Source organism: Halichoeres trimaculatus, unplaced genomic scaffold (assembly GCF_033239565.1).
Source record: "Halichoeres trimaculatus isolate MK-OKI-2021-1 unplaced genomic scaffold, fHalTri1.1 fHalTri1_scaffold_8, whole genome shotgun sequence".
Classification (NCBI taxonomy): Eukaryota; Metazoa; Chordata; class Actinopteri; order Labriformes; family Labridae; genus Halichoeres; species Halichoeres trimaculatus.
In genome coordinates, this window is record NW_027437186.1 from 25,163,336 (window position 1) to 25,190,725 (window position 27,390).

At 39.6% G+C, this 27,390-nt stretch overlaps 1 protein-coding gene across 1 annotated transcript in view; it reads right to left on the reverse strand.

Annotated features, from left to right (window-relative positions):
- Positions 1 to 634: 634 nt before the first annotated feature.
- Positions 635 to 27,390, reverse strand: part of LOC141794728 (uncharacterized) — a 39,447-nt gene continuing 12,691 nt past the window's right edge. Inside the window, exons 14-65 of the mRNA XM_074675188.1 lie at positions 26,215 to 26,262; positions 25,963 to 26,070; positions 23,881 to 24,183; positions 23,690 to 23,746; positions 23,564 to 23,599; positions 23,397 to 23,447; positions 18,975 to 19,106; positions 18,118 to 18,726; positions 17,929 to 18,012; positions 17,752 to 17,814; positions 17,508 to 17,663; positions 16,777 to 16,821; positions 16,548 to 16,691; positions 15,559 to 15,633; positions 13,303 to 13,320; positions 13,155 to 13,181; positions 12,980 to 13,042; positions 12,792 to 12,896; positions 12,635 to 12,688; positions 12,411 to 12,446; positions 12,248 to 12,301; positions 12,130 to 12,165; positions 12,011 to 12,046; positions 11,851 to 11,913; positions 11,041 to 11,076; positions 10,880 to 10,951; positions 10,749 to 10,775; positions 10,462 to 10,497; positions 10,342 to 10,377; positions 10,168 to 10,221; positions 10,002 to 10,037; positions 9,632 to 9,682; positions 9,449 to 9,508; positions 9,304 to 9,363; positions 9,187 to 9,213; positions 9,033 to 9,083; positions 8,829 to 8,897; positions 8,664 to 8,702; positions 8,425 to 8,502; positions 8,216 to 8,335; positions 8,018 to 8,128; positions 7,754 to 7,888; positions 7,561 to 7,671; positions 7,253 to 7,449; positions 6,386 to 6,496; positions 6,099 to 6,250; positions 5,589 to 5,674; positions 2,403 to 2,624; positions 1,636 to 1,800; positions 1,468 to 1,548; positions 1,223 to 1,306; positions 635 to 1,136 (exon numbers count right to left, since the gene is read on the reverse strand). Of these exons, the coding sequence (XP_074531289.1) occupies positions 1,096 to 1,136; positions 1,223 to 1,306; positions 1,468 to 1,548; positions 1,636 to 1,800; positions 2,403 to 2,624; positions 5,589 to 5,674; positions 6,099 to 6,250; positions 6,386 to 6,496; positions 7,253 to 7,449; positions 7,561 to 7,671; positions 7,754 to 7,888; positions 8,018 to 8,128; positions 8,216 to 8,335; positions 8,425 to 8,502; positions 8,664 to 8,702; positions 8,829 to 8,897; positions 9,033 to 9,083; positions 9,187 to 9,213; positions 9,304 to 9,363; positions 9,449 to 9,508; positions 9,632 to 9,682; positions 10,002 to 10,037; positions 10,168 to 10,221; positions 10,342 to 10,377; positions 10,462 to 10,497; positions 10,749 to 10,775; positions 10,880 to 10,951; positions 11,041 to 11,076; positions 11,851 to 11,913; positions 12,011 to 12,046; positions 12,130 to 12,165; positions 12,248 to 12,301; positions 12,411 to 12,446; positions 12,635 to 12,688; positions 12,792 to 12,896; positions 12,980 to 13,042; positions 13,155 to 13,181; positions 13,303 to 13,320; positions 15,559 to 15,633; positions 16,548 to 16,691; positions 16,777 to 16,821; positions 17,508 to 17,663; positions 17,752 to 17,814; positions 17,929 to 18,012; positions 18,118 to 18,726; positions 18,975 to 19,106; positions 23,397 to 23,447; positions 23,564 to 23,599; positions 23,690 to 23,746; positions 23,881 to 24,183; positions 25,963 to 26,070; positions 26,215 to 26,262 (4,751 nt within the window). The 3' untranslated portion in view covers positions 635 to 1,095. The remainder of the gene's footprint in view (positions 1,137 to 1,222; positions 1,307 to 1,467; positions 1,549 to 1,635; positions 1,801 to 2,402; positions 2,625 to 5,588; positions 5,675 to 6,098; positions 6,251 to 6,385; positions 6,497 to 7,252; positions 7,450 to 7,560; positions 7,672 to 7,753; positions 7,889 to 8,017; positions 8,129 to 8,215; positions 8,336 to 8,424; positions 8,503 to 8,663; positions 8,703 to 8,828; positions 8,898 to 9,032; positions 9,084 to 9,186; positions 9,214 to 9,303; positions 9,364 to 9,448; positions 9,509 to 9,631; positions 9,683 to 10,001; positions 10,038 to 10,167; positions 10,222 to 10,341; positions 10,378 to 10,461; positions 10,498 to 10,748; positions 10,776 to 10,879; positions 10,952 to 11,040; positions 11,077 to 11,850; positions 11,914 to 12,010; positions 12,047 to 12,129; positions 12,166 to 12,247; positions 12,302 to 12,410; positions 12,447 to 12,634; positions 12,689 to 12,791; positions 12,897 to 12,979; positions 13,043 to 13,154; positions 13,182 to 13,302; positions 13,321 to 15,558; positions 15,634 to 16,547; positions 16,692 to 16,776; positions 16,822 to 17,507; positions 17,664 to 17,751; positions 17,815 to 17,928; positions 18,013 to 18,117; positions 18,727 to 18,974; positions 19,107 to 23,396; positions 23,448 to 23,563; positions 23,600 to 23,689; positions 23,747 to 23,880; positions 24,184 to 25,962; positions 26,071 to 26,214; positions 26,263 to 27,390) is intronic.

A 27,390-nucleotide genomic window follows, 5' to 3' on the forward strand; every position in this document is an offset into this window, starting at 1 on the left:
TTGTAACTGTCGTCTTGTGCTATTGGCTGGTGCATTCACGTGATATGTGGAAAATCGGAAAAAATAGTACCCAAATAAGCATAAACTTGGAGGTCAAAATGTCTACTTTGTTACAAGTGTACGGAGGATTCGTTGATCGCAAGTATATTGGCTTGTATCATTCTACCTATACCTATAATTATTGTTGGTGTTATCTTGGGATTGTGAGATTGCCTTTCTCATTATGAGGCCTTACTTTGCTGAATAAAGTAAAATGCTTTTTTTTTCTCCTTGATAATTTCTTGCAATCTAGAAGACAGAGGCTGGCCTCTTCTCTGGGCCAGACTAGGAAGCCCAACTGCTGTCCACGCAAAATAAGTCAGTTAGGCTTACTTTAATTGCCCCCCTGCTCGCCACACCTTCAAGTAAATCATGTCTGTTACTGTAATCCTCTTCCTAACCCCTACAGCACAAATTACCCTCACTCTGAAAGTAAACTTATGGAGAACAATAAACTGCTTTATGCATTTAAAACTTAAATTAAATTTGTGTGGGATTGATGGAAAACTGTGAAACTGGGTCTCAAAGGCTGGATGGAAGGTTGGCTAGTTTATTGATAAACTACATTCACAATTATGAATGTTGTAGCCCTTTTATGAAACATCTGAATGATTACTTTGACATGACATATACACTTATATAATCCTCAATACAGAATATTCCTCAAGAAACAATGAATACAAAAAATGAACAGTACACCAGACAAAGTTACACAAGCAGTGGGAAATGATGCAAAGTGCAAATAGAGGATCAGCTTCTTATTGCTTGAAATAGATATTCTCTGAAACAAAGCTTCCCTTGGGAAGAAAAAAAAGTGTGAATGCAAGCGTGTTACTAAGAAAAGTCAACATTTTACACCCATATGTTTGAAAAACATGAAGTCTGTGTTATAAAAACACGCGCTTTTATTCTCTAAAGTCATCTGAATTTTCTATACATGGCAACAATAAGGAGTATATTGACTTCTTGTATAGCTACAGCTGAACACCTGAAACAAAGGTGAATAAAAAAGAAATCTGTTGTGATCCAGTAGTTTGTTGTTTGGACACCAATGGCTCAGTGGAGGCGGTGTTTTTGACAGCCGACCACTTCCGTGTCTGCAACAGATGAAAATAAGGTTTAGAGATGAGTTATTTGTTCATGATGGAGAACAATTTTTGGCAGATCATTTCGTAGAGGTTACCTGCATCCCTCTTCTGTATTTTGTGTGGAATTTGGACAGCGTAAGACCCCGGTAGTCCTGGTAAACCTGGATGTCCACGGTCACCTGATAACATGTGAAACGTTACTTTATTGAACTGGAGTGATCCTGGATCTGTTGGCAACAATGCCGGACAAGTAGTTGTTTTTCAGAGGTTAATTAAGGTCTCCAGTTATTCAGAATTCACCCAGGTGTGAGTGTGTTTCATAAACTCTGTATGTATGTACCCTTTTCTCCTCTGGGTCCTGGGTACCCTCTGTCTCCCTTTACTCCAGGTATTCCCTGAGGACCTGGGATGGTGCCATATCCTGTGGGTGAAATCACAGATTAGAACTTGATCAAACATTTTCCCACCAACTTTACCACACTTGTGAGAAAATACTGCATATCCTTACTTCTAAAGAACTCCATGAGGTCAGCCGTTACGTTGCCGTGTGCTCCGATGATGCGGCTCACACCAGCTGGTCCAGGAGGACCAGGTGGACCAGCTGGGCCTTGGATGGTTCTGACATTGGCCCTCCATGAACCATCAACCAAATAATCCTGCAGCAGGCCCTCATCTAGAAGAGGGAGGTAAACCAAAGAGCTGTAGTGACAATCAGATGTATAACAAACTTGGCATCCATACTTGTTGACTGGAGATGGGGGACGGAGGTCTGATGCTAAAAGACTTGAATCTGACATCATCGGTCAAGTATTAAATAAGGCAAAACTTGAGCCCTGTTGTGTTCAACATATTTTACATTTGGCAGAATTTAAAGAATAAACACCTTCTTGCAGGTAGTTTTTGTTCCACTTTGATAAACAGCCAGCTACCACTGGATTATTTCTTTATTTTAGAACAGTCCAAATTATCCAACTAAAAAATGACATGCTGCTCATTGTTGGTCAAACAGTGGGTCTTACTTTGAAACATTTTTTGCTCATTTCGGCGTCAATTCTTTCGGAGGAGATATTTTGTATCTTAATTGTAATATTAAAACAGCCAATTTGGCTTTCTACTGCAAAAATCTTCTGAAATGTTAACTACTAAAGGTCAAAAATGGTCTCGAGTGGCCCAGTGTTAGTTATATCATGGATCATTCTGGTAAGTACTCAAGAAACAGTTGTGATTGTATAGGCTACCTATCAAAAGTTTGACTGACAGCTGTAATGGACTCACTCTTGATATAATCTGTGACTTTCATGGCAACACTTGAGTAATCCAGTCTCTCAGCGAGCCTGCTGAGATCTGTGTCTGAGCGCCTGGAGTTTCCTCGTGAGTCACTGTAGCTCTGACTCTGTGAGTAGGTCTGAACATAGCCCTGTTCTCCACGCTCTCCCTTCTCTCCCCTTGGTCCTTGAGGCCCAGGAGGTCCAATGATAGAGCGACGAACATTGTCACCTGAAAAATAAAAGTTCATCTGTCAAACCTGCATGTGAGCTCTTATGTTGTGTATTACTGTCTTTGTTCCACATCTAGTAAAAAAATCTGGGTTGTGGAAGTTAAATCCAGTTTGACACAAACAATGATCATGTGTGTAATCTGTGTGTAGGAGGTGAGACATGGAAGGCCCCTTAAGAAATAAATCATACTTTCTTTTACATTCACCATCAAACTCTAACACAGATCCTAGTCTCTTGCATTTATAATCAAACTCTCACACATCAACTGTCAAATTCTCACACATTAACTATCAAACTCTCACACATACACTAGTACAGTCTCTTAAATTTACTATCAAACTAACACATTTACTATCAAACTCACACATTTACTATCAAACTCACGCATTTACTATCAATCTATCAAACTCTCACACTTTTACTATCAAACTATCAAACTCTCACACTTTTACTATCAAACTATCAAACTCTCACACATTTACTATCAAACTAACACATTTACTATCAAACTCTCACACATCAACTATCAAATTCTCACACATTAACTATCAAACTCTCACACATACACTGGTACAGTCTCTTAAATTTACTATCAAACTAACACATTTACTATCAAACTCTCACACATTTACTATCAAACTCTCACACATTTACTATCAAACTATCACATTTACTATCAAACTCTCACACATTTACTATCAAACTATCACATTTACTATCAAACTCTGTTCAGTGTGTTCACTAGATGGCGCCCTTACTCAATTTATTTTCCTGTTCTGAAATAGGGCTGCAGAGTGCGTGCTGTTAGATACGTCATTACGTTCTGTATACAAAAAAAATGTGTTACGTTTATGTATGAGAGTTCTGACAGAAACACCTGTTGTGAAGGGTCAGACTATTGTGATAAATCCTGCTGCGGTGGCGCTAAATAAACAGGCCAAATGCTAAGGAAAAAGGACCGGGTGGGGTTTTGCTTGTCGTCAATACGCATGAAGATAGCTGCGCACTCCACAATTCCTTAACAAACTCTCACACATTTATTATCAAACTCTCTTACATTTACTGTTAAACTCTCACACATGTACATCAAACTCTTACATTCACTTTCAAACTCTCTTACATTTACTATTAACTGTCTTATATTTACAGTCAATTTCTCTCACATTTACTATCAAACACTCTTACATTTACCACCAAACTCTCTCACATTTACTATCAAACTCACCTACAATTACTATACCTTTTCACATACACTACTATACTCTTTTACATTTATATCAAGCTCGCTTTAATACGATTGATCCACGGCTTGTACCCTGCTGTACAAAATGTTCTTGTACAGCAGGGTAAACCGATACGTATTATAAACATTTAAATTAATGTTATATCAGCTGTCGTTATCATGTGTTTGCCCATTTCTTGCTAAACTAAATTTGCGTTTGTTTACAGCGCGCCAGGATATTGCTCACATATATCGAGGGACTGATCTATACACTTGATTTAATTAAGGCACAACAGTCCAGGAACTATTTGGATTGTCATAAAATAGTAAATGTTCCTAAGCTGAGTATTTCAGCTTCTTGATACCATATTTTTTCCAGGAGCTGCCCTGTTACAGACGAGGATTTAGATTTACTGAGGAGGCAGGTAGGAACACCCATCAGCTACCTTGTCAACAGACCTTCTGTTAAATTCACTGTTAGAGAAAACAAGTACCCCTTGGAAATGGTATGAGCCATCAGGTGAATGAAATGAACTTATAACTGATATTGGATAAGGGATTTATTTTCATAAAAAATCATTTGAGTTCCATACATGAAGTGGTATTTCATACAAGAGTAACAAAAAGAGAAGCAAAAATGTAAATATCTATATATATTAAAATGTACCAAAAGTATCCCCAAGAAAAAAGTAACAAGTTGTCTAAAGATGTTAGTACAATGTATACACAATTCTCTACTGAAGCTCTACCAGTAACTGCTGTTTTTTAAGCCACACAAAATGTATTCAGCTGTAGAGGTCATTCATCATGTCCATTAGACTTTTGGGAATTGTCTAGTTTGCAATCAAAAACTTTCTCTTTTTGTTAATGAATGTTACCTAGTGTAACACTCAGTACATAAAAATATGTATTCACATTTGGCTGTAATCTTTGATGATGTGCTGTTGGAAGTTGGTCAACACACTCCCTACGTACCAGATCTGCCTCTGTAAATGCAAATATGAAAAAACAGTCAGTTAATGACATAATTTTCTCTTTCACAGCTCCCTCTAGTTGAAAACACTACAGAGTCACCACCAGCAAAACAAGCTTGTGAATTCCCAGATTTCCCCTTACCCCCTCAACCATCAAATTTCACTACAGTAATGAGTAAACACAAAATCTCCGTCACTTTGCCACGATCCATTGCCCTAGAGCTTGAGACCAGACAACAGGAGACAAACAATGTCTGGCACCTTGCACGGTCTGCCCGGCTTATTTCCAGCTGTTTCAATAGAATTTGCTCAAGTAAATCAAACTATGAAAGCCTTGCAGTCACCATTAAGACCACAGCTACAGGGCAAGTGTATGAAAGTGCAAGTGCTATGAAAAGAGGGGTACATCTTGAGCCCACTGCAGCAAAGCATTACTGTGAGGTCACGGGAAATGCAGTGCACCCATGTGGATTTGTGGTAAATCCTCATGCTCCTCACCTTGGCACTTCACCTGACAGGAAGAAGTCACAGCCTTTTGGAGATTAAGTGTCCATCAAAGGAGATTTACAAAGAATGTCCTTATCTCGTAAAGCATGCAGGTGGTAAGTCTCAAAAGACTATCACCTACAGCGCATCAATTTTGAAGCAGCAAAATGGGGTGATATGAAAAACAAATAAGACCTGTTTTTCTTTGGATACTTTCTCAGCAGATGCCAACAGTAATGACAAAAAAATACAGCAAACACAGCCTTTGTTAAACGCTTACCATTGTTGGTTTCTCTGACACTGAGATGCGATGCAGCTTCATCAGTTAAATTAAAGGTGGAGGCTTCAGCATAATCACTTCTGATTCTGTGAAAGAATAGTTTTTAGAGTTTAAGTTGCAATGCTGTTTGTTATTACTTATTCATATATTTCACTTCAATACAGTGGAAATTTAAGTTTACTAATATTTGTAATAAAATATATTGTATCATGGATGAATGGTTGGTGGGGGTAGGGTGTGAGCACCAAGGCCTGGTTAACTGACTTTTCTGTGATATTTTACTAATTGCTATTTTAAAGACAAGACCAAAATTAAATGCATTATCGGTTTGACAATCCCAAAATGTGTGTACACATAAATATGTTGTATGAATTAAAACATTACATTTGTCACCTGCAAGACATCAACAGATATTATACACTTACAATATAAAATGCTCTCACATTCAGGCATTTTAGGCGGGGATTTTGATTATTCTCATACATTTGAACTGCACTAAATAACACAAACCTTTTTGCTGGAGGTTTTCTGCTTCCTCCTTGATGTTCCCTCCCCGAGAAAGAAGAAAGAGCAGCCACAGGATTTGGGAACTCAGTTCTCGGTTCTAAGTCGTCCGTCCACAAAATGCTTAAAGATACCAGTATGTCAGAAGTTGTCTCTGTCTGTCATCAGCATTTATTCTGCTCAAATGACACACAATAGCTCAAGTTTTAAGAGAAGAAACCTGCCATTGAGACATCTCTATTTGCTAATGTTATACAACACAGCGCTATGGTTAATGTTAGATAGCACCTTACCTTAGAACCATAGACGCAGGTGTCGTTATTGATTTTGGAGGGATTCAGCTGATCATGCGATCTCCCACACTGCTTAATCCACACCTGGCACCTTTCTTCTTGTGTCTTTGGCTTGGGAAGTGCAAAAAAATCAACACCACCCTCCAAACTTTGCGGATGACAAGTGTCGGGCTCACAAGTCCTTAACGAATACCGTTTTGTTGTCTTCCTCTAGACGCTTGACAGATCTCTCGTGCATAGTTACAGTTGCTAAGGTAGGATTGGACAGCAGCTGTTTTTTGGGAGGGGCTTAGCAGTACTTCCGTTTCAATCAAACTCCCACACATACTACTGTTTTCATTCATTCACATACTATTCTAACTAGTTTACATACTATCATTCTGTCTGATTTGATAATAAATGTAAGAGAGTTTGATAGTAAATGTGAGAGAGTTTAATAGTAAATGTGAGAAAGTTTGATAGTAAATGTGAGAAAGTTTAATAGTAAATGTAAGAGTTTGATAGTAAATGTAAGAGAGTGTGATGGTAAATATGAGAGAGTTTGATATTAAATGTAAGAGAGTTTGAAAGTGAATGTGTGAGAGTTCAACAGTAAATGTAAGAGAGTCTGATAGTTAATGTAAGAGTTTTTTAGAATATGTTAGAGAGTTTAATAGTAAATGTAAGAGTGTTTGATAGTAAATGTAAGAGAGTATATACCGTCTGTGTGAGAGTGAGAGAGTATGATAGTAAATCTCAGAGTTTGATCGTAAATTTAAGAGAGTTTGGGAGTGAATGTTAGAGACTATACAAGGATATGTGTGAGAGTTTGATGGTGAATGTAAAAGAAAGTGTCCTTTGTCAGTCTAAACAAGACACTGTGTGCACCCTGAGATCAGACTCACTCTGCAGATAACGCTGAATCTCCTCCAAGCTGTGACCTTGAACTCCTGCTCCGGACACTGTGGCAGAGGAGCACCCTGGAGGACCCTGAGGGCCAGGAGGACCTGGCTGTCCTGGCTGTCCTGGGGGACCAGGAGGACCATGTTGTGTGACAGATGATATCCATGAGCGGAAGTCAGAGTCTGAAAAGAGAAAGAAAGTAGGACGGTTATGAAAAAGAAGAGCCTGAGCATCAACAGCAAAATCCTTCTGAATCAAACAAACCTCCTGGTGAAAAAATAAATAAAACATACTTCTCGCTAGTACAGCATAATCGATGGTAGCTGTAGTGAAACCAGCTCCTCCTGCACCAGCAGGACCAGGTGGACCAGGAGGCCCAGGTGGGCCTCGAGCAATACCCCTTTCTGAACAGAAGTCACAATCAAATGAGTACAGAGTGGCCCTCTTTTAGGGTTGTAGGTCTCTCCTAAGGTAACCTTTGCTCACCATTCACGATGTTGGAGACGTGAGTGGCGATCTCCTCTGTGCAGTAAGTGGCTGAAATTCCTCCTGTTAATCCTGGTGGCCCAGGTGGTCCTTGAGGTCCTGGGGGTCCTGTCAAATACCTCCTCACATCATCCCCTGGATGGATCACATAAGATTTTGTTTAAAGTCAAGTGAAAATAAGAAATGTGGACAAGGACAGTGAAGTCCTGTCCATATTTTGATCTTCAGAGTGAATCATTTGAGTATCAAAGGTTTTGTTCTTACTCTGAAGCATGGCAATAAGACCACTGACAGTGAAAGATCCACAGCTACCTCCAGGAGGACCAGGTGGACCAGGTGGTCCCTGGACACCAATGCTGAAGGCAGAGCCTGAACCTGGAATCACACAACAGACCTTGGAGGTCCCCCCTTTCTACTATAATCACAATGAAGAGCTTACACTGGGGTCAAGAAGATGCTCACGTTGGATGTATGCAATGATGCGAGCAGAGATGTCCTCAATAGAGCCAGAGTAGGATCCAGGGATTCCTGGAGACCCAGGAGGACCTGGAGGTCCTTGGATACCTGACTGTCTGTGTCTACCTGTGAGGAAAGAAATAAACCATGTTCATACTCTTTCCTTTCTCCTTAAAGTCTGAAAGCGTCTGATGTAACCTGATCAAAATTCTTACTCAAATAGTCGGTGATGTACTGGCGTATCTCGCTGGATGAAGAGAAGGAACCTGGAGGGCCAGGAGGACCAGGAGGCCCTGGGGACAGTGTGATTGAGCCAAAAGACAAGAGTGAGAGTTATGAGGTTTGATAGGCCTTGTTTAATCAAACTTTAAAAACCATTTAAAATAACTTAAGATAAAAAAAAAAACATTTTAGTTTTCAGTAAAAACAGTGTCAGAGAAAAATATTTTTGTACCACTTGAAGAGCCTGGAAGTCCTGGAGCTCCAGTGTCCCCTTAGAAATGATACACAACAACAAAAATGTTATTTTCATACGTCACACGTGGGGAGGAGACTAAAACTGAAAAACAGAACAAAACAACGATGGCAGTCACAGATTTCAACGTGTCTGAAGGTTTACCTTTGTATCCCTGTGGTCCTGGAAGTCCAGGAGGCCCTGGAGGACCTGGTGGTCCAGGGATTGAAACCCCTCCAGAGTAAGAGGCAATGAGGATGAAATAAAGATACAGTCACGTTTCATCACATTGTGCATTGAGCTTCTCTCCACTTATATGGGTCTGAAAATAACTGATTTGATTTTGTGGGTCTGTGTCTGGGTGCCAACCTCTTTCAGAGCTTCCTGGGGCACCTGGAGCACCTGGAGTGCCTGGTTCACCTGTGGAATAAACCAGACCAAACAGTTACTAATGCTGGAAAGATCAGAGCTGTCTTTATAAAAGTTACCTACAGAAAAAAAATACAAAAATAAAGATAACTACCTTGGTATCCTCTCGGTCCAGGAGCTCCTGAAATAACAACAGAGGTGTCATAATAAAGTCCTCATTCTCTCTTTTTAAAATGAAATTACAGTTAGAAATATTCACTAATTTGATCACCTGTTGATCCTTTAGGTCCCTCTGGTCCAGGTGGTCCTGGTGGGCTAGGGTAGTACGTTCCTGTGAGAAGAATAGTGTTAAAATGCTGTTGATAATGCTAAAACCTCATCAGGACTCTTAAGAAGTTGGGGTACACTGATCATACCAGAGCTGGATGAGAAGCCAGTGTCTCCTTTGTCCCCTTTAGGTCCTGGTCTGCCATAACCTAGAAATGACGATTACAGTTAGAAACTCACTCACTTCACTTCACAACAGGAACAATTTATTGGTATTATTGACTTCAGAGTTGACTTCTGAAAAAAAGTATTTGACAAGAATGGATACTCACCTGGTTCACCTGGAGGCCCTGGTGGTCCTGGAGGTCCTTGTCTTGAATCTCCTAATGAAACGTTTATTTAACAGTCAGCAACTTATACTCTTTCAGGATGATGCTGCTTGAAGGAAGCAGCATCATCAGAACTGTACGTATTTTAAAACTTTCTTCACGCCATACTTAATACATCTGTCATAACAGACTGTTGAAACAGCATGGGATGCATGAGGTATGGGGTCAATGACATGACATGACATGGCAGTCCTGAAAAGCTTGCGCTCGACTGCTAATGCAGACAATATAGAGAAAATGCAGCATCTGTAAGACTAAGAAAATAGCGTTGCCAATCCAAAAAGCTCTCTCTGAAAAAAGTGTGATGACGTACCAGGTTGGCCAGGCAGACCAGCAGGGCCAACAGGACCTGAGGAGGTAACGCAAGAAATATGAAGCTCTCTGTGTATCTGTGATTAGTTTTATTCCCACTAAAATCAAAACATGGAGACACTGAGGACATCATCTGAATGTTTTTTTTTTACTTTTAAAAGTCAAACCTGATAATCCTGGCGGTCCAGCAGGGCCAGGAGGACCAGCAGGCCCTGGTGTTCCTGGGATTCCAACAGAAGTGGAGCAAGCCGGAAAATAAAAGTGATTCAATTATACAATTTTTAAATCATGCTATAATAAAAAATGTGTTAGAGTATATATATTTCATCATGATGTGTTACCTGCATCGATGATTCTTCCTGCTTCAACAGTCTCACCTGAAAACAGACAGACATGTTTTAGAAGAGGGTTTGAAAAACAGGGTATTTTAGGCAGCAGAAAGTGATCAAGAATAAATGTACCTTTGGCACAAGGTCGTCCTGGGGTCCCTGGAATACCTGAAAGAAACAAACACAAGATATATTTTAGTGTTAAGAGCAATAAAAGCAGAAGTAAACACATATCTGCTTTTTAAAATTTTATTGACATGAATGGGTCCAGACCCATCAAACTGTCTTATTATGATTTGGCGCTACATATATAAATTAAGATTGATTGTTTGATTGATTGATTGATTGATTGATTGATTGACTGATTGAGTTACAGACTTAATACTTATACTGCAGTGTAGTCTGTTTAAGAGTTGTACCTGGAGGTCCTTGAAGCCCAGGTGTTCCTGCAGGGAAAGAGATCCTATGAATACATCTCCCCCCACAACAACTGACAAGAAATATAAATTCTGGATTAGGTTCCATTCAAGTGGCATCAGACTCAGTTTACCTGGAATTCCACTATCTCCAGGAGGCCCAGCAGGACCTTTAAGTCCAGGTGGCCCTGCGATTCCTTGATCACCTGAGGACCAAATGAGAAACAAAGTTATTTATGATATGAGTCTTTCATTTTGAATTAATTTAATTTTCACATTTCTGAATTTGATTTACCTCTTGATCCTTTGAGACCATCATGTCCAGCCAATCCTGAGGACATGAAAACAGATATAAAATTGTTAGTCACTTAAAAAACTTAATTTTATTGGAAAAGCTAATCTGCAGGGTTTGGGTTGGGTTTCAACTTTTTAATGAAAAAAGAAGAAACACTGGAAGGAAACAGAACATGTAAAAGTAGTGCCCTCTCTGCTGCCACCTTGTGGATTGTCTTACTTATTCAATTTTACTTCCTTATTAGAATTATATCATCATTCAATGATTTATTAACAGTTTTTTTTTGTTTTGTTTTTTTTCAGGAAAAAGGGAGTAATAAGAAATTCAGTCTCTAGATCCTGCTTTAATTGTAGAGTAAATAATGTCAGAATGCGTTTTCCCTCTTTTTTATTTTTCATATATTTTTCAGGTTTAAAACATCTCCTTGTTAAAGAGATCAACTTCTTCACTCCATAGCTGCCCCTTTTTGTCTAAAAAAAAAAAAAAATCCTCACTCATAAGAAATGTGTACTCAGACTCGCATGTTTTTTACATCATTTTTTGTTTTTTATCAATCAGACAAAGTATTCATATACAGCAGTTTAAAGTAAATCAGTAGAGAGTTCTAACAGATACAGCCAAGAAGTGGTGAGAAACAAAATTCAAAACAAGCTAAGCTAAGCTAACTAGCTGCTTCAGGGGAGATTCGAGGATGTTCTAACCATGTTCTATAACTCTAATTAATAAAATACTGTTACAGTAGATAAGAATACAATGAGTAATGTGTCTGAGAACCAGTGATCATCTGATACTGGAGGTCCCATTACTCACCCATTGATCCTTTAGGTCCTTGGTCTCCAGGTCGCCCTGGTGGTCCTGGTAAACCAGCCTCGCCTGAAGAGTGAGACATGGTGCTCAGAAAAAACACAATCTACAGTAATTAAAACACAAAAAGATGTAAATAGAGTTAAATAGACAGATTTGTACTGACCTTGCGGACCTCTAAATCCTTTGTCCCCAGATTCACCTAAAAAAATAAACAAATTTAAAATTAGTCAGATATTTCTGTGAGCAGCACAAAACATAGAAACCTAGGGAAATACAACAAACCTTTCTGTCCTTGAAACCCTGGTAGACCTCTGTCACCTGAGCAGTAAAAGAAGGATATTTTCTCATTACAACAACTCTCGACCAGCCATGAATTGATGGTAATGGTAATGAAACTTACCTTTAAAACCAGGTAGCCCTGACTCGCCACGGAAACCCTGAGGACCAGGTTGACCTGTACCAAAAGTAATGAGAATAGATTTAAGAAAGGTTTGATTTTGTAAAAGTTACTAAAGGTGTTTCTTGATCACTAATATGCTTCATACAAATGATGAAAGACTCACCTGCAGGCCCAGCAATACCAGGCAGTCCAGGTTCACCTGGAGCACAAATTATCTTTGGTTATTGGAGAAGCATCATCTTAATCTGCATTTCAGGTTATCTGATTCTTTTCTGCCATCTGGTGTTTATTTGGGGTATTATGCTTTTACAAGTTGACTGCAGTTGATCAGTGTTGAACGTTTTGACCATGTATTTCCAAAAATATGGAAATGTTCAGTGATCTTGCCTTTGAGTCTGCCCAGGCCCACAGGTCCAGGAGCCCCAGGCTCTCCAGGAGCACCTGCAAATGCCAGAATTATTTCTATCTGTGATGACAGTTACTGTTTTACAATGTTCATGCTGATTATAAGTATTAAAAAATGTGCTACAAATCTCTTTCTCACCTCTGTCACCTTTTGGTCCAACACCTGGAGGTCCAGCTTTACCTCTTGGCCCAGCTGGACCCTCCCTTCCCCTGATTCCTGGTACCCCATCCAGTCCATGATCACCTGATGAAGAATTTCGGATACAGATTATCAGTCCCTGTGGATTATGAGCAGTGTATTGTGTGGTTTGAAGAGTGCTTCCATACCTTGGCTTCCTTTCTGTCCTTTAGGACCTTCAGGGCCAATTAGTCCATGAGCACCTGGAGCACCTGGAGGTCAAAGGTCAAAGTCAAACTTCACGATTTCACTAAATGTGCTCAAAAGTCAAAAATGTTCCTAAAGATGTGCTGATTGATATCAGACTTTGTAAATGTTCCTCACCCATAGTTCCAGGAATACCAGGATCTCCTGTGGCCAGTAAAACACACATTTGACGACAATGAGAAGAAACAGAAGATAACATTGAAAAAAAAGAAATACAACTAAAATTAACAAGAATACAAAACAATAAAGGGCCTTGCTTTCTTACCTTTGGGTCCAGTGCCCCCTTAAAAGAATGAAAATTACACATGATCAGAACACTGCTCATGATGATTGACTTTAAAAGGCATTGTAAACTTTAGAATTCAGAAAAGAAAAGGTTTTCCACTTTAAGTCGAGGCATTAACTGCACAGTAGACGCTAGAAGAGCTGCAGCAGATAACTAGAAAAGCAATTTTTGAAGAACTTGTGCTGTGGATACAGAATGCTGAAGCAGCTAGCGCTGAATTGCTTATGCAGAATGCAGAAAATGAATGACTGAAGATATGTCTGAAAATGGTTGAATTAAGTACTGAAAAGCTTGCGATGAACTGCTAATGCAGAATGCAGAATGCTGAAGAAGAATGACTGAAGATTTGTCTGAAAAGGATTGAATGAAGTCTTGAAAAGCCCCTGAAATGCTGAATGCAGAAATCTGAAAAAGCCTGTCATCAACTCTTGGGATGAAAGGAAATTAATGCATTAATCATTGGAATGTATGGATGAATTTAGATGTTTGAATGAATTCCAGAATTAAAGAAATTAATTCAAAATTGAAGGACAAAGTCTTTGAAATAATGACCTGGCTCAGGGAAGATGGAAGTCTGATCTCTAAAATGCTGTTAAAGTGTGATACTATGTGTCCTGTGTGTGTGAGTTTATTTATGTAAACCTGTTTGCAGAGGCCCATCGGCAGCTTGATGTTGCCATATTGATTATTGTTTACCAACTGCCATCAGAGAGATGGTTCAGACTGATGATTGATGATCCACTGATTGATGATTTAAAGTCCCTTACCACTAAAACCATAGTCTTGAAGAAAGACAAATGAGTGATTCTCCACTGATCTCTGAGAAAACCCCTTACGAATTCATATTGAAATACAATGGTGCTAGAGCTGACTTTTCCTGACAGTTGGCCATTTTGTGGTGAAACAGCCTGCCATGAACTCTTGGATGCGAGGAAATGAATGGATGAATCTATGGAATGGATAAATAAATCAAAGTTTAAATGGCTGCATCTATTCAAAAATTAAAGCAATAAATTATTTTTTTTAAAAACCCAAACATTTATGAAAATAATAACCTGACCAAGGGAAATGGAAGTCTGAACTTGAAAGTACTGTTTAGGTGTGATACAGTGTGTCCTGAGTTTAATCATGTAAGCCTGTCTAGCTTAGGCTCATCTGAAGCCAGATGTTGCCATGGTGATCACTGTTTACCAACTGCCATCACAGAGCTGGTGGAGTCTGTTGATTCCCAACACATTCCCACTAAAATCATACTCTTAAACTGCCTGCAATTCTTACAAAATGTTACAAGCGATCAAAAAAACGAATTAACATACAAATGCTGAGACCCTGAGGAACCTGTCCATGTAAGTTTCATGTCAGTAGAGCCAGAAATGTGGCTGTGATGGCGAGAGACAAATAAGTGATCATCCACCTATCTCCAAGGAAGACCCTCAGGAATTAACATTGCAGGAGATGGAGCAAATATTTTCACTTTTCCTGACAGTATTACTTGGTGGGGCAAAAATTGTTGCCAAGAAGGCAGTTTGTCCAGCAAGTTTCTAAGTTTTGTCTCCCCCTCAGCCCACTCTGTCGTTTGAATCTCCCACTCTGAGCTGAAACATTCCGTGCAATACACACTAATGCTAAAAGGCTTGAAGGGCTGAAATGCATCATGACGTTTGGAGGGTTATTGTGAAGAAACTATGAGTGCTAGAAAGACTTTGTTAATCCGCTGGATGAAGCCAAAGATAGCTGAATAATTTTGAAGTTTTAATGGAGTTTCTAGCTAAATATATGACTGAATGAGAAGGGTTAGAAACAGGCTGAAAAATGTCCTGAAATAATTTTTTTGAAAAATTCTGCATTCAATCTCATTGGGACTGAAAATTGCGAAAAACCAAAATATCACTGAAAGTACTTTTGAAAAGTTCTTGAAAAGTTATAGCATAAATGTCCCAATTAAAACTCACGTTTTAAAGTTTGAATGGTGAACATCGGTTGAAATTTGTAGGAGTAGCAAAGCAACAAACAGGGCGGAAGAAGAATAAAGAATTCCACAACAGAAGAACATACTGTGAATGCATTGCTGAATTCACAGCAATAATGGTTATTAAATGACCATTTGTGTCGTGTGTGTGTGTGTGTGTGTGTGTGTGTGTGTGTGTGTGTGTGTGTGTGTGTGTGTGTGTGTGTGTGTGTGTGTGTGTAGTGGTGTTTAAGGCAGCATATATGTGCCATATAAGTGGCAACAACCAGTGCGAGCAGCAACAACTGAAGTCCCATCCTCCATGGTCTTCATTCGTTTCTTCAGCTCCCTCACCTCCTCAGCTGGAGGAAGAAACAGGAGAAGTTGTATCAATGTGAGGAGCTCATGTCAGTGTGATGTGATGACTTGGTCTTTTATTCACAAAGTGAAGTCTTGTAAGCATTGTAAGCACATTGTTCTGTTTCAACTTTTTACTTAAAAGTTAATAACTGCAATTTCTGAAATTAAAAAGACAAAAACATTTAAATATTGGCAAACTAATAATTATAAATCTAAAAACTTTTCCAGCTTTCATTGAAAATTACATGTGCAGTTTAACCTGTTGATCGCTGAGTACTCTGCGCTAGCAGCAGGGGATTTGATTCCCCTCAAGAGCTGTTTACTGAAGGTAAAATGCAAAAATGGACATCTAGCTTTGGCATTTCCCACCTTGTGTTGTTCTGTGTGCTTTTTGAAACATATTGCCAAATCCTCTGGTTATTACCATCCTTAGTAAGCTTTCTGCACTCTAATTCAGCCCCTGTGATCAATAACAGATAACTCAAGAACGCCACTTAACAATGAGTAGCAGGCCTTGTGCAGAGAACTGGGTGGTTTTTTCAGACATTTTTAACCTGAAAATCCTAACACCATTTGTGCTGCATGAAACAAACTGGAGTCCCTGATGTCATCCAGCAACAATTTCTGAAACTGCTCCACTGACAATGAATGCCAGACTGACGTTATGGCAGTAGGACAGAACCAAGAGATCAAATTTCCAGGGAAGGGAATACATTCACTGTCTTACAGCTCTTGGCAACATTGTGAAATAATGCTCACCAGCCTGTAAAAGCGGAGACACTCATTTTATTGGTTTGAAGACAGTCCCACCCAGAGCAGCTCCAAAAATGGATGTCTCAGCTACTGAAGTTTAATCTTTGCAAATATTTTTGTTTCTCCCAATTAAATCTCATACTGGTGCACAAGTTGATCTTACCCAGAGCAATGAGCCCAAACAGGAGTCCCAGAAGGAGCAGGGAGAGGAGGAGCAGACCCAGCAGCCACTTCCACCACGAGCAACAGGAATCGGAGCAGCAGCAAGATCCTCCACCTCGAAAGGCACCACTGTCCCTGTAGATTTCTAAAAACAGGGTAAAATTCCTTACTTTCAAACAACTTTAAGATTTAACATCACATAAAAACAACATACACGCAAGTAGAAATACCTGCATAGGTGGCTTTGTCTTTCGTTACAACTCCTGATGATCCATCTAAAGAAAGCAAACAATATGATTCACTCTTTTATTCATTATCACCAGAGTTACAATACTCATACTGCTAATTCATAGGAATTCACAGCAAGGGTTTGCAGTGTCTGTCTTCAGGGGCACCGCCTCACTGTAGCTCGAAATCAGCTTCTCTTTTTTTATCGAATCTCCTGACAATGACCGCGGTAAGTTAGAAACTGTTCTTAAACACTACTTTACTCTGTTTTTGCAGCCATACAGAGCAAAGCTGTTAAAAAGCTGGAACTAAAACTAAAACTAAAGTATAATAAACATGATGTATGATTAAATCCAGAAGGCTTTAAACAATACAAGACTAGACAGAGAAATTCAAATCAAATGAGAAAAGTACGACAGTGAGGACATGTCTTAACAGAATGAAAAAAAGTGCATGTAGACGTTTAAGAGGAACTTGATATGCTTGTAGACTTCTCTTGACTCTGATCTAAACTGCACTGAGAGAGTGCAGTTTAAACCGGAGTCAAATTCCTTGTATTCTTGGAAATACTTGGTGAAATAGGGTGATTCTAATTCTTTGAATTTTTTTTAACAAGAACCAGTGATCTTACAAACTCAATAAAATACTTTTACTAAAGAAAGCTGACGAGCCCTTTCATTTAGAAAGAATGTTCAGTGTTTCTCCAGAAGGGGGCGCTAAGATCCCAACTCACCTCCTCTTAAATGAACACTGCTGCTGGTGAACTGCTTCCCGCTGTCTTTGGCCAAAATGAGCACATCTGTGTCTCTCTTTGCTGGAACGTTCTCCTTGTCAGTGATGAGGAACGTATAGTCTTTCTTATAAAAGTCATCAGGTTGGGATCTAGTGGCTAGTGAAGACAAATTAAGTTGTCAGAAATCGCATACTTCTGTTTGACCTTATCTGGTTAGTGAGAACTGAAACTATTGTGAACATACTTGAGGCTACTCCAGTGGTGATGACACCGCTACTATTTGACACGTTCTTCTGCACGCCATAACCTGTAAACACATACATGCAGAAACACATTCATTTACAAAAGCATTATTTATACTTTATTAAATCAAATATATTTGATAAATGTGTCGAGATACTATGGAATTTTTCATCCATACCGCCAAGGTTAGCGTTAACATTGGCTCCACTGGTGGTGAGCACACTGCTAGAGGTGGGTGGCAGGTTATTCTGAAGGCCGTAAACTGTAAACAAGAGACAGTGTTTTATTTTTTGAGTGAAATGTAGTCACAAATTTCAAGAAGGTCAAAGTCTAAATTTGTGTCCAGAACTGGTTCATTTGGTCTCACCTGACGGTGAGGTGAGGCCCACTGGTGATAAATTTCCCCCTATGTTGTTGGTGTTGACCTGGTACGAGTAGCTGCTTGTGCTGCCAGTGGCCCCCACATTGCCTTTGGCAGGCAGAGTGGAGGTGGACCAAGTGAAGGATGGATGTATAGCATCCAGCGAGTCATACTGGCCTGTTTTCACACCAGTGTCATACTGGCCTGTTCTCACACCAGTGTCATACTGGCCTGACTTCAAGCTGGTGTCATACAGGCCTGACTTTAAGCTGGTGTCATACTGGCCTGACTTAAAGCTGGTGTCATACTGGCCTGACTTTAAGCTGGTGTCATACTGGCTTGACTTTAGGCTGGTGTCATTCTGGCCTGACTTTAAACTGGTGTCATACTGGCCACTCTTCAAGCCAGTGTCATACTGACTTGACTTCATAATCACATCGTACTGGCTTGATTTCAAACTACTATCATAATGACCTGAATTTACAGTGATATTATACTGACTTGATTTTGAACCAGAATCAAACCCGCCATTTGTCAGGCCAGAATCATACAGGGTGGATGTTTGGATGGTGCGGAACCCGCCTGACCTTGAACCAGAGCTCAGTACAGGTGAACCTGTAACAAAGAGAAGATACCAAGATGAAAATCAGTGAAATTTAAAGCTCTCTTACTTCAACCTTTCTCTGGTTTGTACCTCTCACAACACGTGGTTCACTGAAGATTTTTTCCTGGAGAATGAAAAACTAAAAGCACCTGGGAATGTTGAACTGTGGTTCAAACATAGGGAAATTCAAACCATCCTAAAGAGAGTCAAAGTGTTTCTGTACATGTGGAGTATGTCATGCACGTGACGCTGAGTATACCTGTCTGAGTGGCAACTGAGAAGGTCTTAGTTTCCACAGCGGCCTTTTCAGGTACAGGCAAGGTGGATCGAGTTGGGCTGACACTTTTGGAACGACCCTTCAGAAGTTTCTTCACATCATCCAGCTCTATCCCTGCAAAATAACAGAAATAAAGCTTATCAAATACAGTAAAGTAAGCAGTCTCTTAAGAGGGTTTTTGAAGTGCATTTTAATATATTTATTCAAATATTTCTTACTTACTCTACTGGATAGATAATAATGTGAATAATCTCAATGACACTCAATCACAGAAAAAAATTAATTTGCTTTGTAATTCAATCACATTAACCTCAAACTGGGCGCAAAATAATTTTAACAAGAAAGAAAGAAAGAAAGAAAGAAAGAAAGAAAGGAAGGAAGAAAAAAAATAAAAAAATAAATAAATAAATAAATAAAGAAAGAAAGAAAGAAAGAAAGAAAGAAAGAAAGAAAGAAAGAAAGAAAGAAAGATTTTTTGATTTTCAACACAACTTTATTTACACATAAATACTTTCAATGTACAAAATTACGTCCATCAATTCATGACGGTCACTATTGAACTCCTCTCAGGCTTTTATAAAATTAGGATTAAAGCACAGCTTCTCATCAACAACAGAACATACAGATGAAGTACAACACCACTGAGACACAAACTCATCCAGATTCCTCATGAAGGAATAAAACTTAAAATCCGCAAGGACTCTGACTCTGACCAACGACACAAAAGTTTTCAGAAGCTCCTCTCCTTGAACACCATCTAAGGCATTCTTTCTGCTTTAGTAAATGGACAGTTTGGCTTGTCCCACAATAAAATTCATTAGTTGCTACTTTTTTGCGTGGTTTTTTTTTTATCATATCCTGCACCACAGATGAAAGCAGCTTCAAACCAGGGCTCACCACAGTTCTCAAAAGCACTCTTCAGTCTGTTAAACAAACCAAGCAGTCTTTTACAGCCCAGAAAACAATAAAAAATAGCCCCTGGTTCCTCACAGAATGAATATGTACTGGACACCACAGGGATGATTTTAGCAATTCACTGCTAACGCCCCCTGCAGTATTCTCCACTGCAGGTCACCTGTCCTTTTGTTTAAAGGTGCCTTATAAACACCCTCCAGACTGGTTTTATGTCCTCAGACACGTTCAATCTCTGTCTCCGGACTGTCCTTCCACCCAGTTTGGTCTCATTTAAGGCCATGACACAGTGCTTGTAGAAAGTTTTTCCTCTCAACATGTGGAGGTCAGCAGCAGCAGATGGCTGAAACAACAATGGTCTTGTTAGATCATACCAGTCCTAAGTAAAACCCAGTTCAGGAAAGGGATTGTTGTTATCAGGAGTCTCTGTTTTATCATAGCAGTCTCACAGCATCTCCAGCTCCCCACTTGTCAGCTTCTTAATCCATACATTTAATAAATCCCTTGTCTTCCTTTTTGACTTTAGTTGTAAAGCAAAGGACACCTCTCCTGTGTTATTAGGCCCTGGGCCTGCAATGTCCACAATATGTTTCAGTTTCACCATCACAGCTGACATCAGGTGCTGGGTGAGCGTAAAAAGTCCATGATAAAAGGGAGGTAGGTTACCTGACAGAATTAAACCACAGTCCATTAAAAACAAAGATGCATTCAAACCCATGCCCGCGATACTCTTTAAAATAGAGTTGGTAACAGGTTTCCAAACGTAATCAGTTTCAGGGAGGTACCTCTGAATAAACTGCAACCTAAAGGCAACATTCTGCTCTCTAGGTGCACCAGTCCCTGACCCCCCTCCTCTTTTGGAAGATATAACACACTCTGTGTGACCCAGTGCCGCTTGTCCCGAAAGAAATTTAACAGTACAGCCTGCACTTTCTGTAGAAGACCAGCAGGGGGGGGGTCCATACAAGCTAATTTGTGCCAAATAGAAGATGCAACCAAATTATTTAAAATCAGGACCCTTTCTCTGAAGGACATTTGAGGCAGCAACCATTGCCACTTAGATGCCTTTTCTTGGTCCAAAGAAACCAGACCAATATCACAGCCCAATGAACCAGAGACCTCAGAAATATCCCTAATTACATTACAATCACATTGTCAACAATGGACCTGTTGGGCACACAATACGTTTGAGTTCGATGGATGACATTGTCCATGACTTTCCTCAATCTGTTGGCAGGCACTTTGGACAGCAGTTTGTAGTCATGTGTAAAATTCAGGTGGAAGTCCATTAATACCAGGTGCTTTCCCCATATTCATACTCAAAAGTGCTGTGAAAAGTTCCTCTAGAGTGAGAGGACCCTCCACCTTTTCACCGACAGCTTTAGGGACCCTTGAAAGCCCACTGCAGAAAGAGTCTCATCCTCAGTGTATTCAGAGGTGTACAGTCTCTCATAAAAATCAACAGCTCTCTGTCGTATGTTACTGGCTGAAGTCAGAAGCTGTCCTGTCGGTGAATGCAGAAGCATGAATAACACAACTTTCCATTCTTCTTTTCAAGACTGAAGAAATACTTTGATGGCGTGTCCATCAGGGTAGCACTCTGAAACTGGGAGCGGACTAGCGCCCCCTGTGCTCTAAGGACGCGGTCACACTGGCCCTCCAAAACGTGCCGTGCTTAAGCACGATTGCCTCCCTGCAGCGCCGATCCCCAGCTGGAGAGTACGGCCGGCGGTCACACTACCCGCGCGCACAGACCGCCTACGTCATCGTGAAGCATTTGATTACATTAAGCGCATCTCATCAGAGTCAGCACAATGAGACACAGAGAGCACTGCTACAACTTTAGAGACTTTTGGACTTATATTAAGTCGTTTTCGCCCGACACAGCCCTCTAACACCCCCGCTTTGTTTAAAATGATTGTCCCGACTTCTTCATCGTGAAGCATGTTTACATGAAGCGCGATGAGACACAGAGAGCACTGCTACAACTTTAGAGACTTTTGGACTTTTATTAAGTCGTTTTCGCCCGACGAAGCCCTCTAACACCCCTGCTTTGTTTAAATAGATTGTCCCGCCTTCTTCATCGTGAAGCATGTTTACATGAAGCGCCATCTCATCTGAGTCAGCACAGTGAGACACAGAGAGCCCTGCTACAACTTTAGAGACTTTTGGACTTATATTAAGTCATTTTCGCCTGACACAGCCCTCTAACACCCCTGCTTTGTTTAAAATGATTGTCGAGAGATGCGCTTGCGGTGATTATACGTAATGGATCGCACGCGCTGTCCGCGTGCTTGTGCTCGTGCATGAAGTAAACCATCCTGAAGCCCACCTCTTCGAAGCGTGCCGAAGCACGGAAGGGAATCGTGCTTAAACACTGAAGCGTGCTTAGGCAAGGCACGATTGGCCAGTGTGACCGCGTCCTGGGAGTGTAGCCTTGACAAAACTGTTTTATCTCAATTTTTCCACGCTCCCACCACTCTTTCAATGAAATATACTCTTCTTTTCTGGATTTAAAAACTTTCCAGAAATAGATAAAAGTGTCTTTAAAATGTTCATTTAAAAGCAAAGCAGTATTTAAGTGCCAATAGGCCGACTTGGGTTTGACTTTACCAATAAAAACATCACCACAAAGATCACCATAGAATGGTCTGAGAAGCCCACGGGTACAATGTTACACTAACACAAACATTAAAATGATGTCTAAAACAATAGAATCTATTAAATCTAGCAATGGATAAATAGTGCTCTTTGCTCTGAGCCCAGGTATACCGCTGAGCAGGACCATGTTTTTCTCTTCATACATCTGTTAGACTGTGTGTTTGAATCAGCTGTTTCAGAGCATGTTTTGAGGCAGCACGAGGTTCCAAGTTGTTCCTGGCCAGACATTCATTTCCAGTACGGTTAAAATCCTCTCCCAAAAATAAAAAATTATCAGGTTCACACTGACTCAAAAATACACTAAGATCATTAAAAAGTTTGACTGTGTCAGGACCATCATTCTGAGCATATACATTAATAAAAACCAAAGTAAAATGCTTATATATAGCCCTGACCACCATTAGTCTGCCTTTAAATACTCCAAAGCAATACTTTCTGAATTTTTCCTCAACTGCTGAGAGTACAGAAAATTCATTAGGAACTTACTGCCCAGTTGAGGTTAATTGACCAAATGCTAGATAAATGTGGATTAACTAAATGCAGGATATCCTCCATCCCTGTGAGCTGCACATGTGTTAAGAATCACAATTTCATAGATATGAACATATATGTGAGGAGAAGTGAATGAGGAGGAATTCCCTACACTTGCTGTAAACAGTATGCAGAGCAAAGTATTTGACTGCAGGATACTCTGAAAATCACACTGCCCTAATGTAATGTAATGTATAAAACTCCCTCTATCCAAAGGGCTATTTGAATGAACTCTGGAATAAAGATGCTTTACGAGGGATTGCATAACCAATTGGATCAATGTGTCTCAAGTGGTCTTACATGTGCAGGGTGTGGGAGAGGCGCTTTGTAATCTGGCTCTGATCTCGCTCTCTGGAAAGAAATCATTGGAAAAAGGAACCCTGGTTTAGTAATAAAACAGAAAGGCAGGACAATTCAAAGTCAGATGGTGCAGAAATAACGAGGGGAAAAAAACTAATATCGAATACCTCTGCTCTCGCTCCTCCCTCTAGTACAGCTAGAGCCTGAAAAAAAAACACAAAGAGAGGACACATGAAGATAGATCTTTGTGTAATCTGAGTTTTAAATCCCATACTGCTTTTATTCACACTTACAATAGTTCCCATAATCTTGTTGTGTAAACTCTTGAGAGGAGTTAGCACTTGAACTTCCTAGAAGAAAAGATGAAAGTAGCAGGTTTAATAACAGCACCCTCATGAACGGGAGTTTCCTTCACTTTTTTTAGCCTCTGCCTCGTGCACCACCTGTTACAAACTGATATGAGTATATTTTAACAGAATCTCACCGTCATAACCCACTGAGCGGCTTGATATGGTCTTCCTCTCCCGAAAAACTGGTGACAGACCTCCTGATGAGCCAGCAGTCTGAGCACGCCTGGCACCGCCTGATGAGCTGGACCTGACCTTTGACACAGAGCTCTCTGTGTAACTGCTACTGGATCTTCCTCCACCAATACTTCCTCCAATTCCACCTCCAAACAATTCTCTGTCTATGTAGGTTCCTTCTCTATATTCTTCATCTGAGGAGCCTCCACCCACGAAGACCCCTGACGAGGAGCTGTAGTTACTGGTGTTCACCCCTGCAGAGGCTAAAGGGAGACACATTCACACATTATTTTTATTTCCTGTATTTGTATCAGCTCTACAGACACAGGAGCAGTCTGAGTTTTCTTAGTCTAACTTGAGTACAAATTTAAGCCAAACTTAAAATGAGTGTTTCCAGTTTATGCTGTTTTACAGAAAACCTGAGGCTGAAAATCTATGGAGAGTTGTCGCTAACAATTTCAAAGGGTCTTTGGAATAAAGAGTGAAGATTTTTTTAACTCAAAATCTGTAATTTGTATATTTGTTGAATTTTAGGGTTTACTTGCAGACAATTCACAACCAGATTATCTATTTATACCAAAAGCCGAATATTGGAAGTGAACATATTATTTGACTGAGCTAAATTTAATTTGGCAATTTTAAGTTTCTTCCCTGGAAATACAAAACACTACTGTATGAGCTGTTCTAGAGACCATATTCAGATTATTTTCTTAAGAAGAAGTACAAAAACCATGCTGGGAAAGGACCAGATTGTAAATATCTTAAAGGAAATGTACCATTTGAGTTGACAATCTATTTAAAGAGGATAATATGATATAGATAATGGGTCAATGTTCCCAGAATAAAAATATGACTGTAAGGGTCCTAACTATAAAGTAGATCATGTTATTGGACTGTAGAAAATTTTGCAGAAATTGACCACTGCTGAAAATTTTATTGGATAATTCAATCACTTGTTATTTTTTCCATTTTGTGTAATTCATAAACAGTTGATGAATGTTTCAATTTAAATCATCATAAGATATAAGATACTGTATGGTCATTGCTCTCAATTTTGTTTTGCTTATTTCATGTCGTCCAAAACTAACTATGTGTAATTTTATTTTATTTTCTTCCAATGCATGCTGCTACCCTTGTACCTGCCCTGTACTGCTGCAATACCTGAATTTCCCCTCTGGGGGTCAATAAAGGATTATCTTATCTTATATTATCTTATGTTTTCACATAGCTTATTTGGTCTCACTAAAGGATAAACTAGATGTTGGTGAGAGGAACAGCTAAAGGATATGACAGCTTGAACTTCTTGACTGTTTGGGTTTACATTCACAGTTAAGTTGTGCTGAGCACCTTGTGCTTTTCTTTTTTTTTTCTTTTTTTTTTACTTTTTAAGCAATACATTTTAGTGTGAGATTTTGTTTATTTTTTCTTGCTCCAGCTATAGTTCCAGACAGAAATGGACTATAGACAGAGGCAAACAAAAAATGTGCTGCCCTTAAAAAAACAAACAACAGCAGTGCTGGAAGACAGATTTAATATCTACCAAAAATATTAAACATTCTTAAAAAAAAAAAAAAAAAAGATCAATAAAGATGAAATCCAAAGATATTTTTCTTATGGTTTTATTTTATCTGAAAGATTTGTAAATTTAAAATAATCAATATCTTTTAGCAAATAATTACTGCCATAACAATTCTGACATTTCAGTTTTTATCAATTTATATATATTCTTAACAATATGACCTCAGTATGAAGTTGGTTGGTTTTAAATATCAAGCTTAGTAGTTCATAAATTGATCATGAATTTTTCATAGAAGCTCTTTTTTTGTGGCACTATTGTATCTTATGCATACCTCTACCCATGCCTGTCATTAATTTAGAGTATATGAAGTTACATAATAAGAAAACACCAAAGATGTGATTTGTTGTCAACACATGAGTAAGGATATAAACACTTCCTCTATCACTGCCTAGAAAAACTGTAAGTGAGGTCCAAGGTTAAATCAGGATACATTTCTGTACCACGAGTGGAAATGTGCTCTCACATGAAGAAAAATAAGTTCCACCGCTGTTCTGGGTTAAGACATTCTTCTCCAAGCCCAGCCCTCCAGCACTGCTAGATATATTCCTGTGATTTAATCCGCTGGTTCCCTCTAGCAATGAAAAGACACACAGCAAAACAGAGAGAAGCTGTTACTCATCGGGTACTTCCTACAGAATCGCTCGGTTGTAATTACCATACTACACTTTGCTGGCATTAATTAAAGAAACTGTGACTGGAAGGAGGAGACACTCACTTGGTGGTAGAGAAGTCAGCCAGGAGGTGGTTATAGTTTCTGTCACAACTGATGGATCATAAAAGAGTAAGAAAATGATTACTCTGTATACACTGAGCAGCTTCTGGCAGTAATGTCAATCAAACTATGTTATTTAAACTTCTGCATGGTAATCCCAGTTGGCAAGTGTTAACTGCAGTGTTGAATGACAGCCATCCAGGAGACTGTTGTGCTTTCACAAAAATAATGTGACAGAGATTGATAGACGACATTAAGAGAGCTGGTGCCACTTTCTAATGTATGCAGAAGTCTTTATCCTGTCTTTATCACTTAGGGTCAAATTTATATATGAAAAATATCGTAATAATGCTAAACAAATCAGTTATTAGAATATAATCAAACAAGAGTTGAGAATTGTTAAATAGATCCTGGTGAGATATGTAATTTATCAGAAAAGTTTAAAAATCAAAAAACACATTGATAGACTCTGCAAAACCAGAAAATAAATAAATCTGCAAGATCTGGCAGTGATTCTGTTTTGATTCAGTTTTCAAAACCTGATTCAGGTCGGACCAATCATAGTTGGTTGCCTAATGAAGCGCAGAGTAACTCCACTGAGGTATTTTCCTTCAACACTGAAGTATTTACTCACAACCATCATGATCATCATTGGCGGTCACTCAGGGCGAGTAAGACTGTCCTTTTCTTGGGGTCAACTACTTATGGGTCCTTAAGTGGGCGTAGAAGCCGATTTGGGATCCACATATTTTTGTGCAGTGTGGGCAGGGGAAAGTGGTGCTGGGTTGTGGTTATGCAGGAGCCTGTTTCTGTCATTATTTGCGGAGTTGTTGCTTAGTTTCTGCGACACGGCGAGGTTCCTCTTCATGATGTCCTGCACCTTCTTGCACTGCTGCCCTCCAGCAGTGCCTGTTCAAGGCGGTGTGCTCCCAGTCCTGGGATGTTATCAGGAATTTCCTCTGGTTGGTCTTGATGTTGTCCTTAAAACATTTCTTTTCCCGCCGGGAGCTCACGGACCTCTCTCCAGTTGGGAGTAGAGCATCTGTTTGGGGAGACGTGTATCGGACATGTGGATGAGATGGCCTGTCCATCAGAGTTGGTGCTGCATTATTAAGGTGGTAATGCTGGGTATTTTGGCTTCCTCCAGAACGCTGATGTTTGTGTGCCTGTCCTCCCATT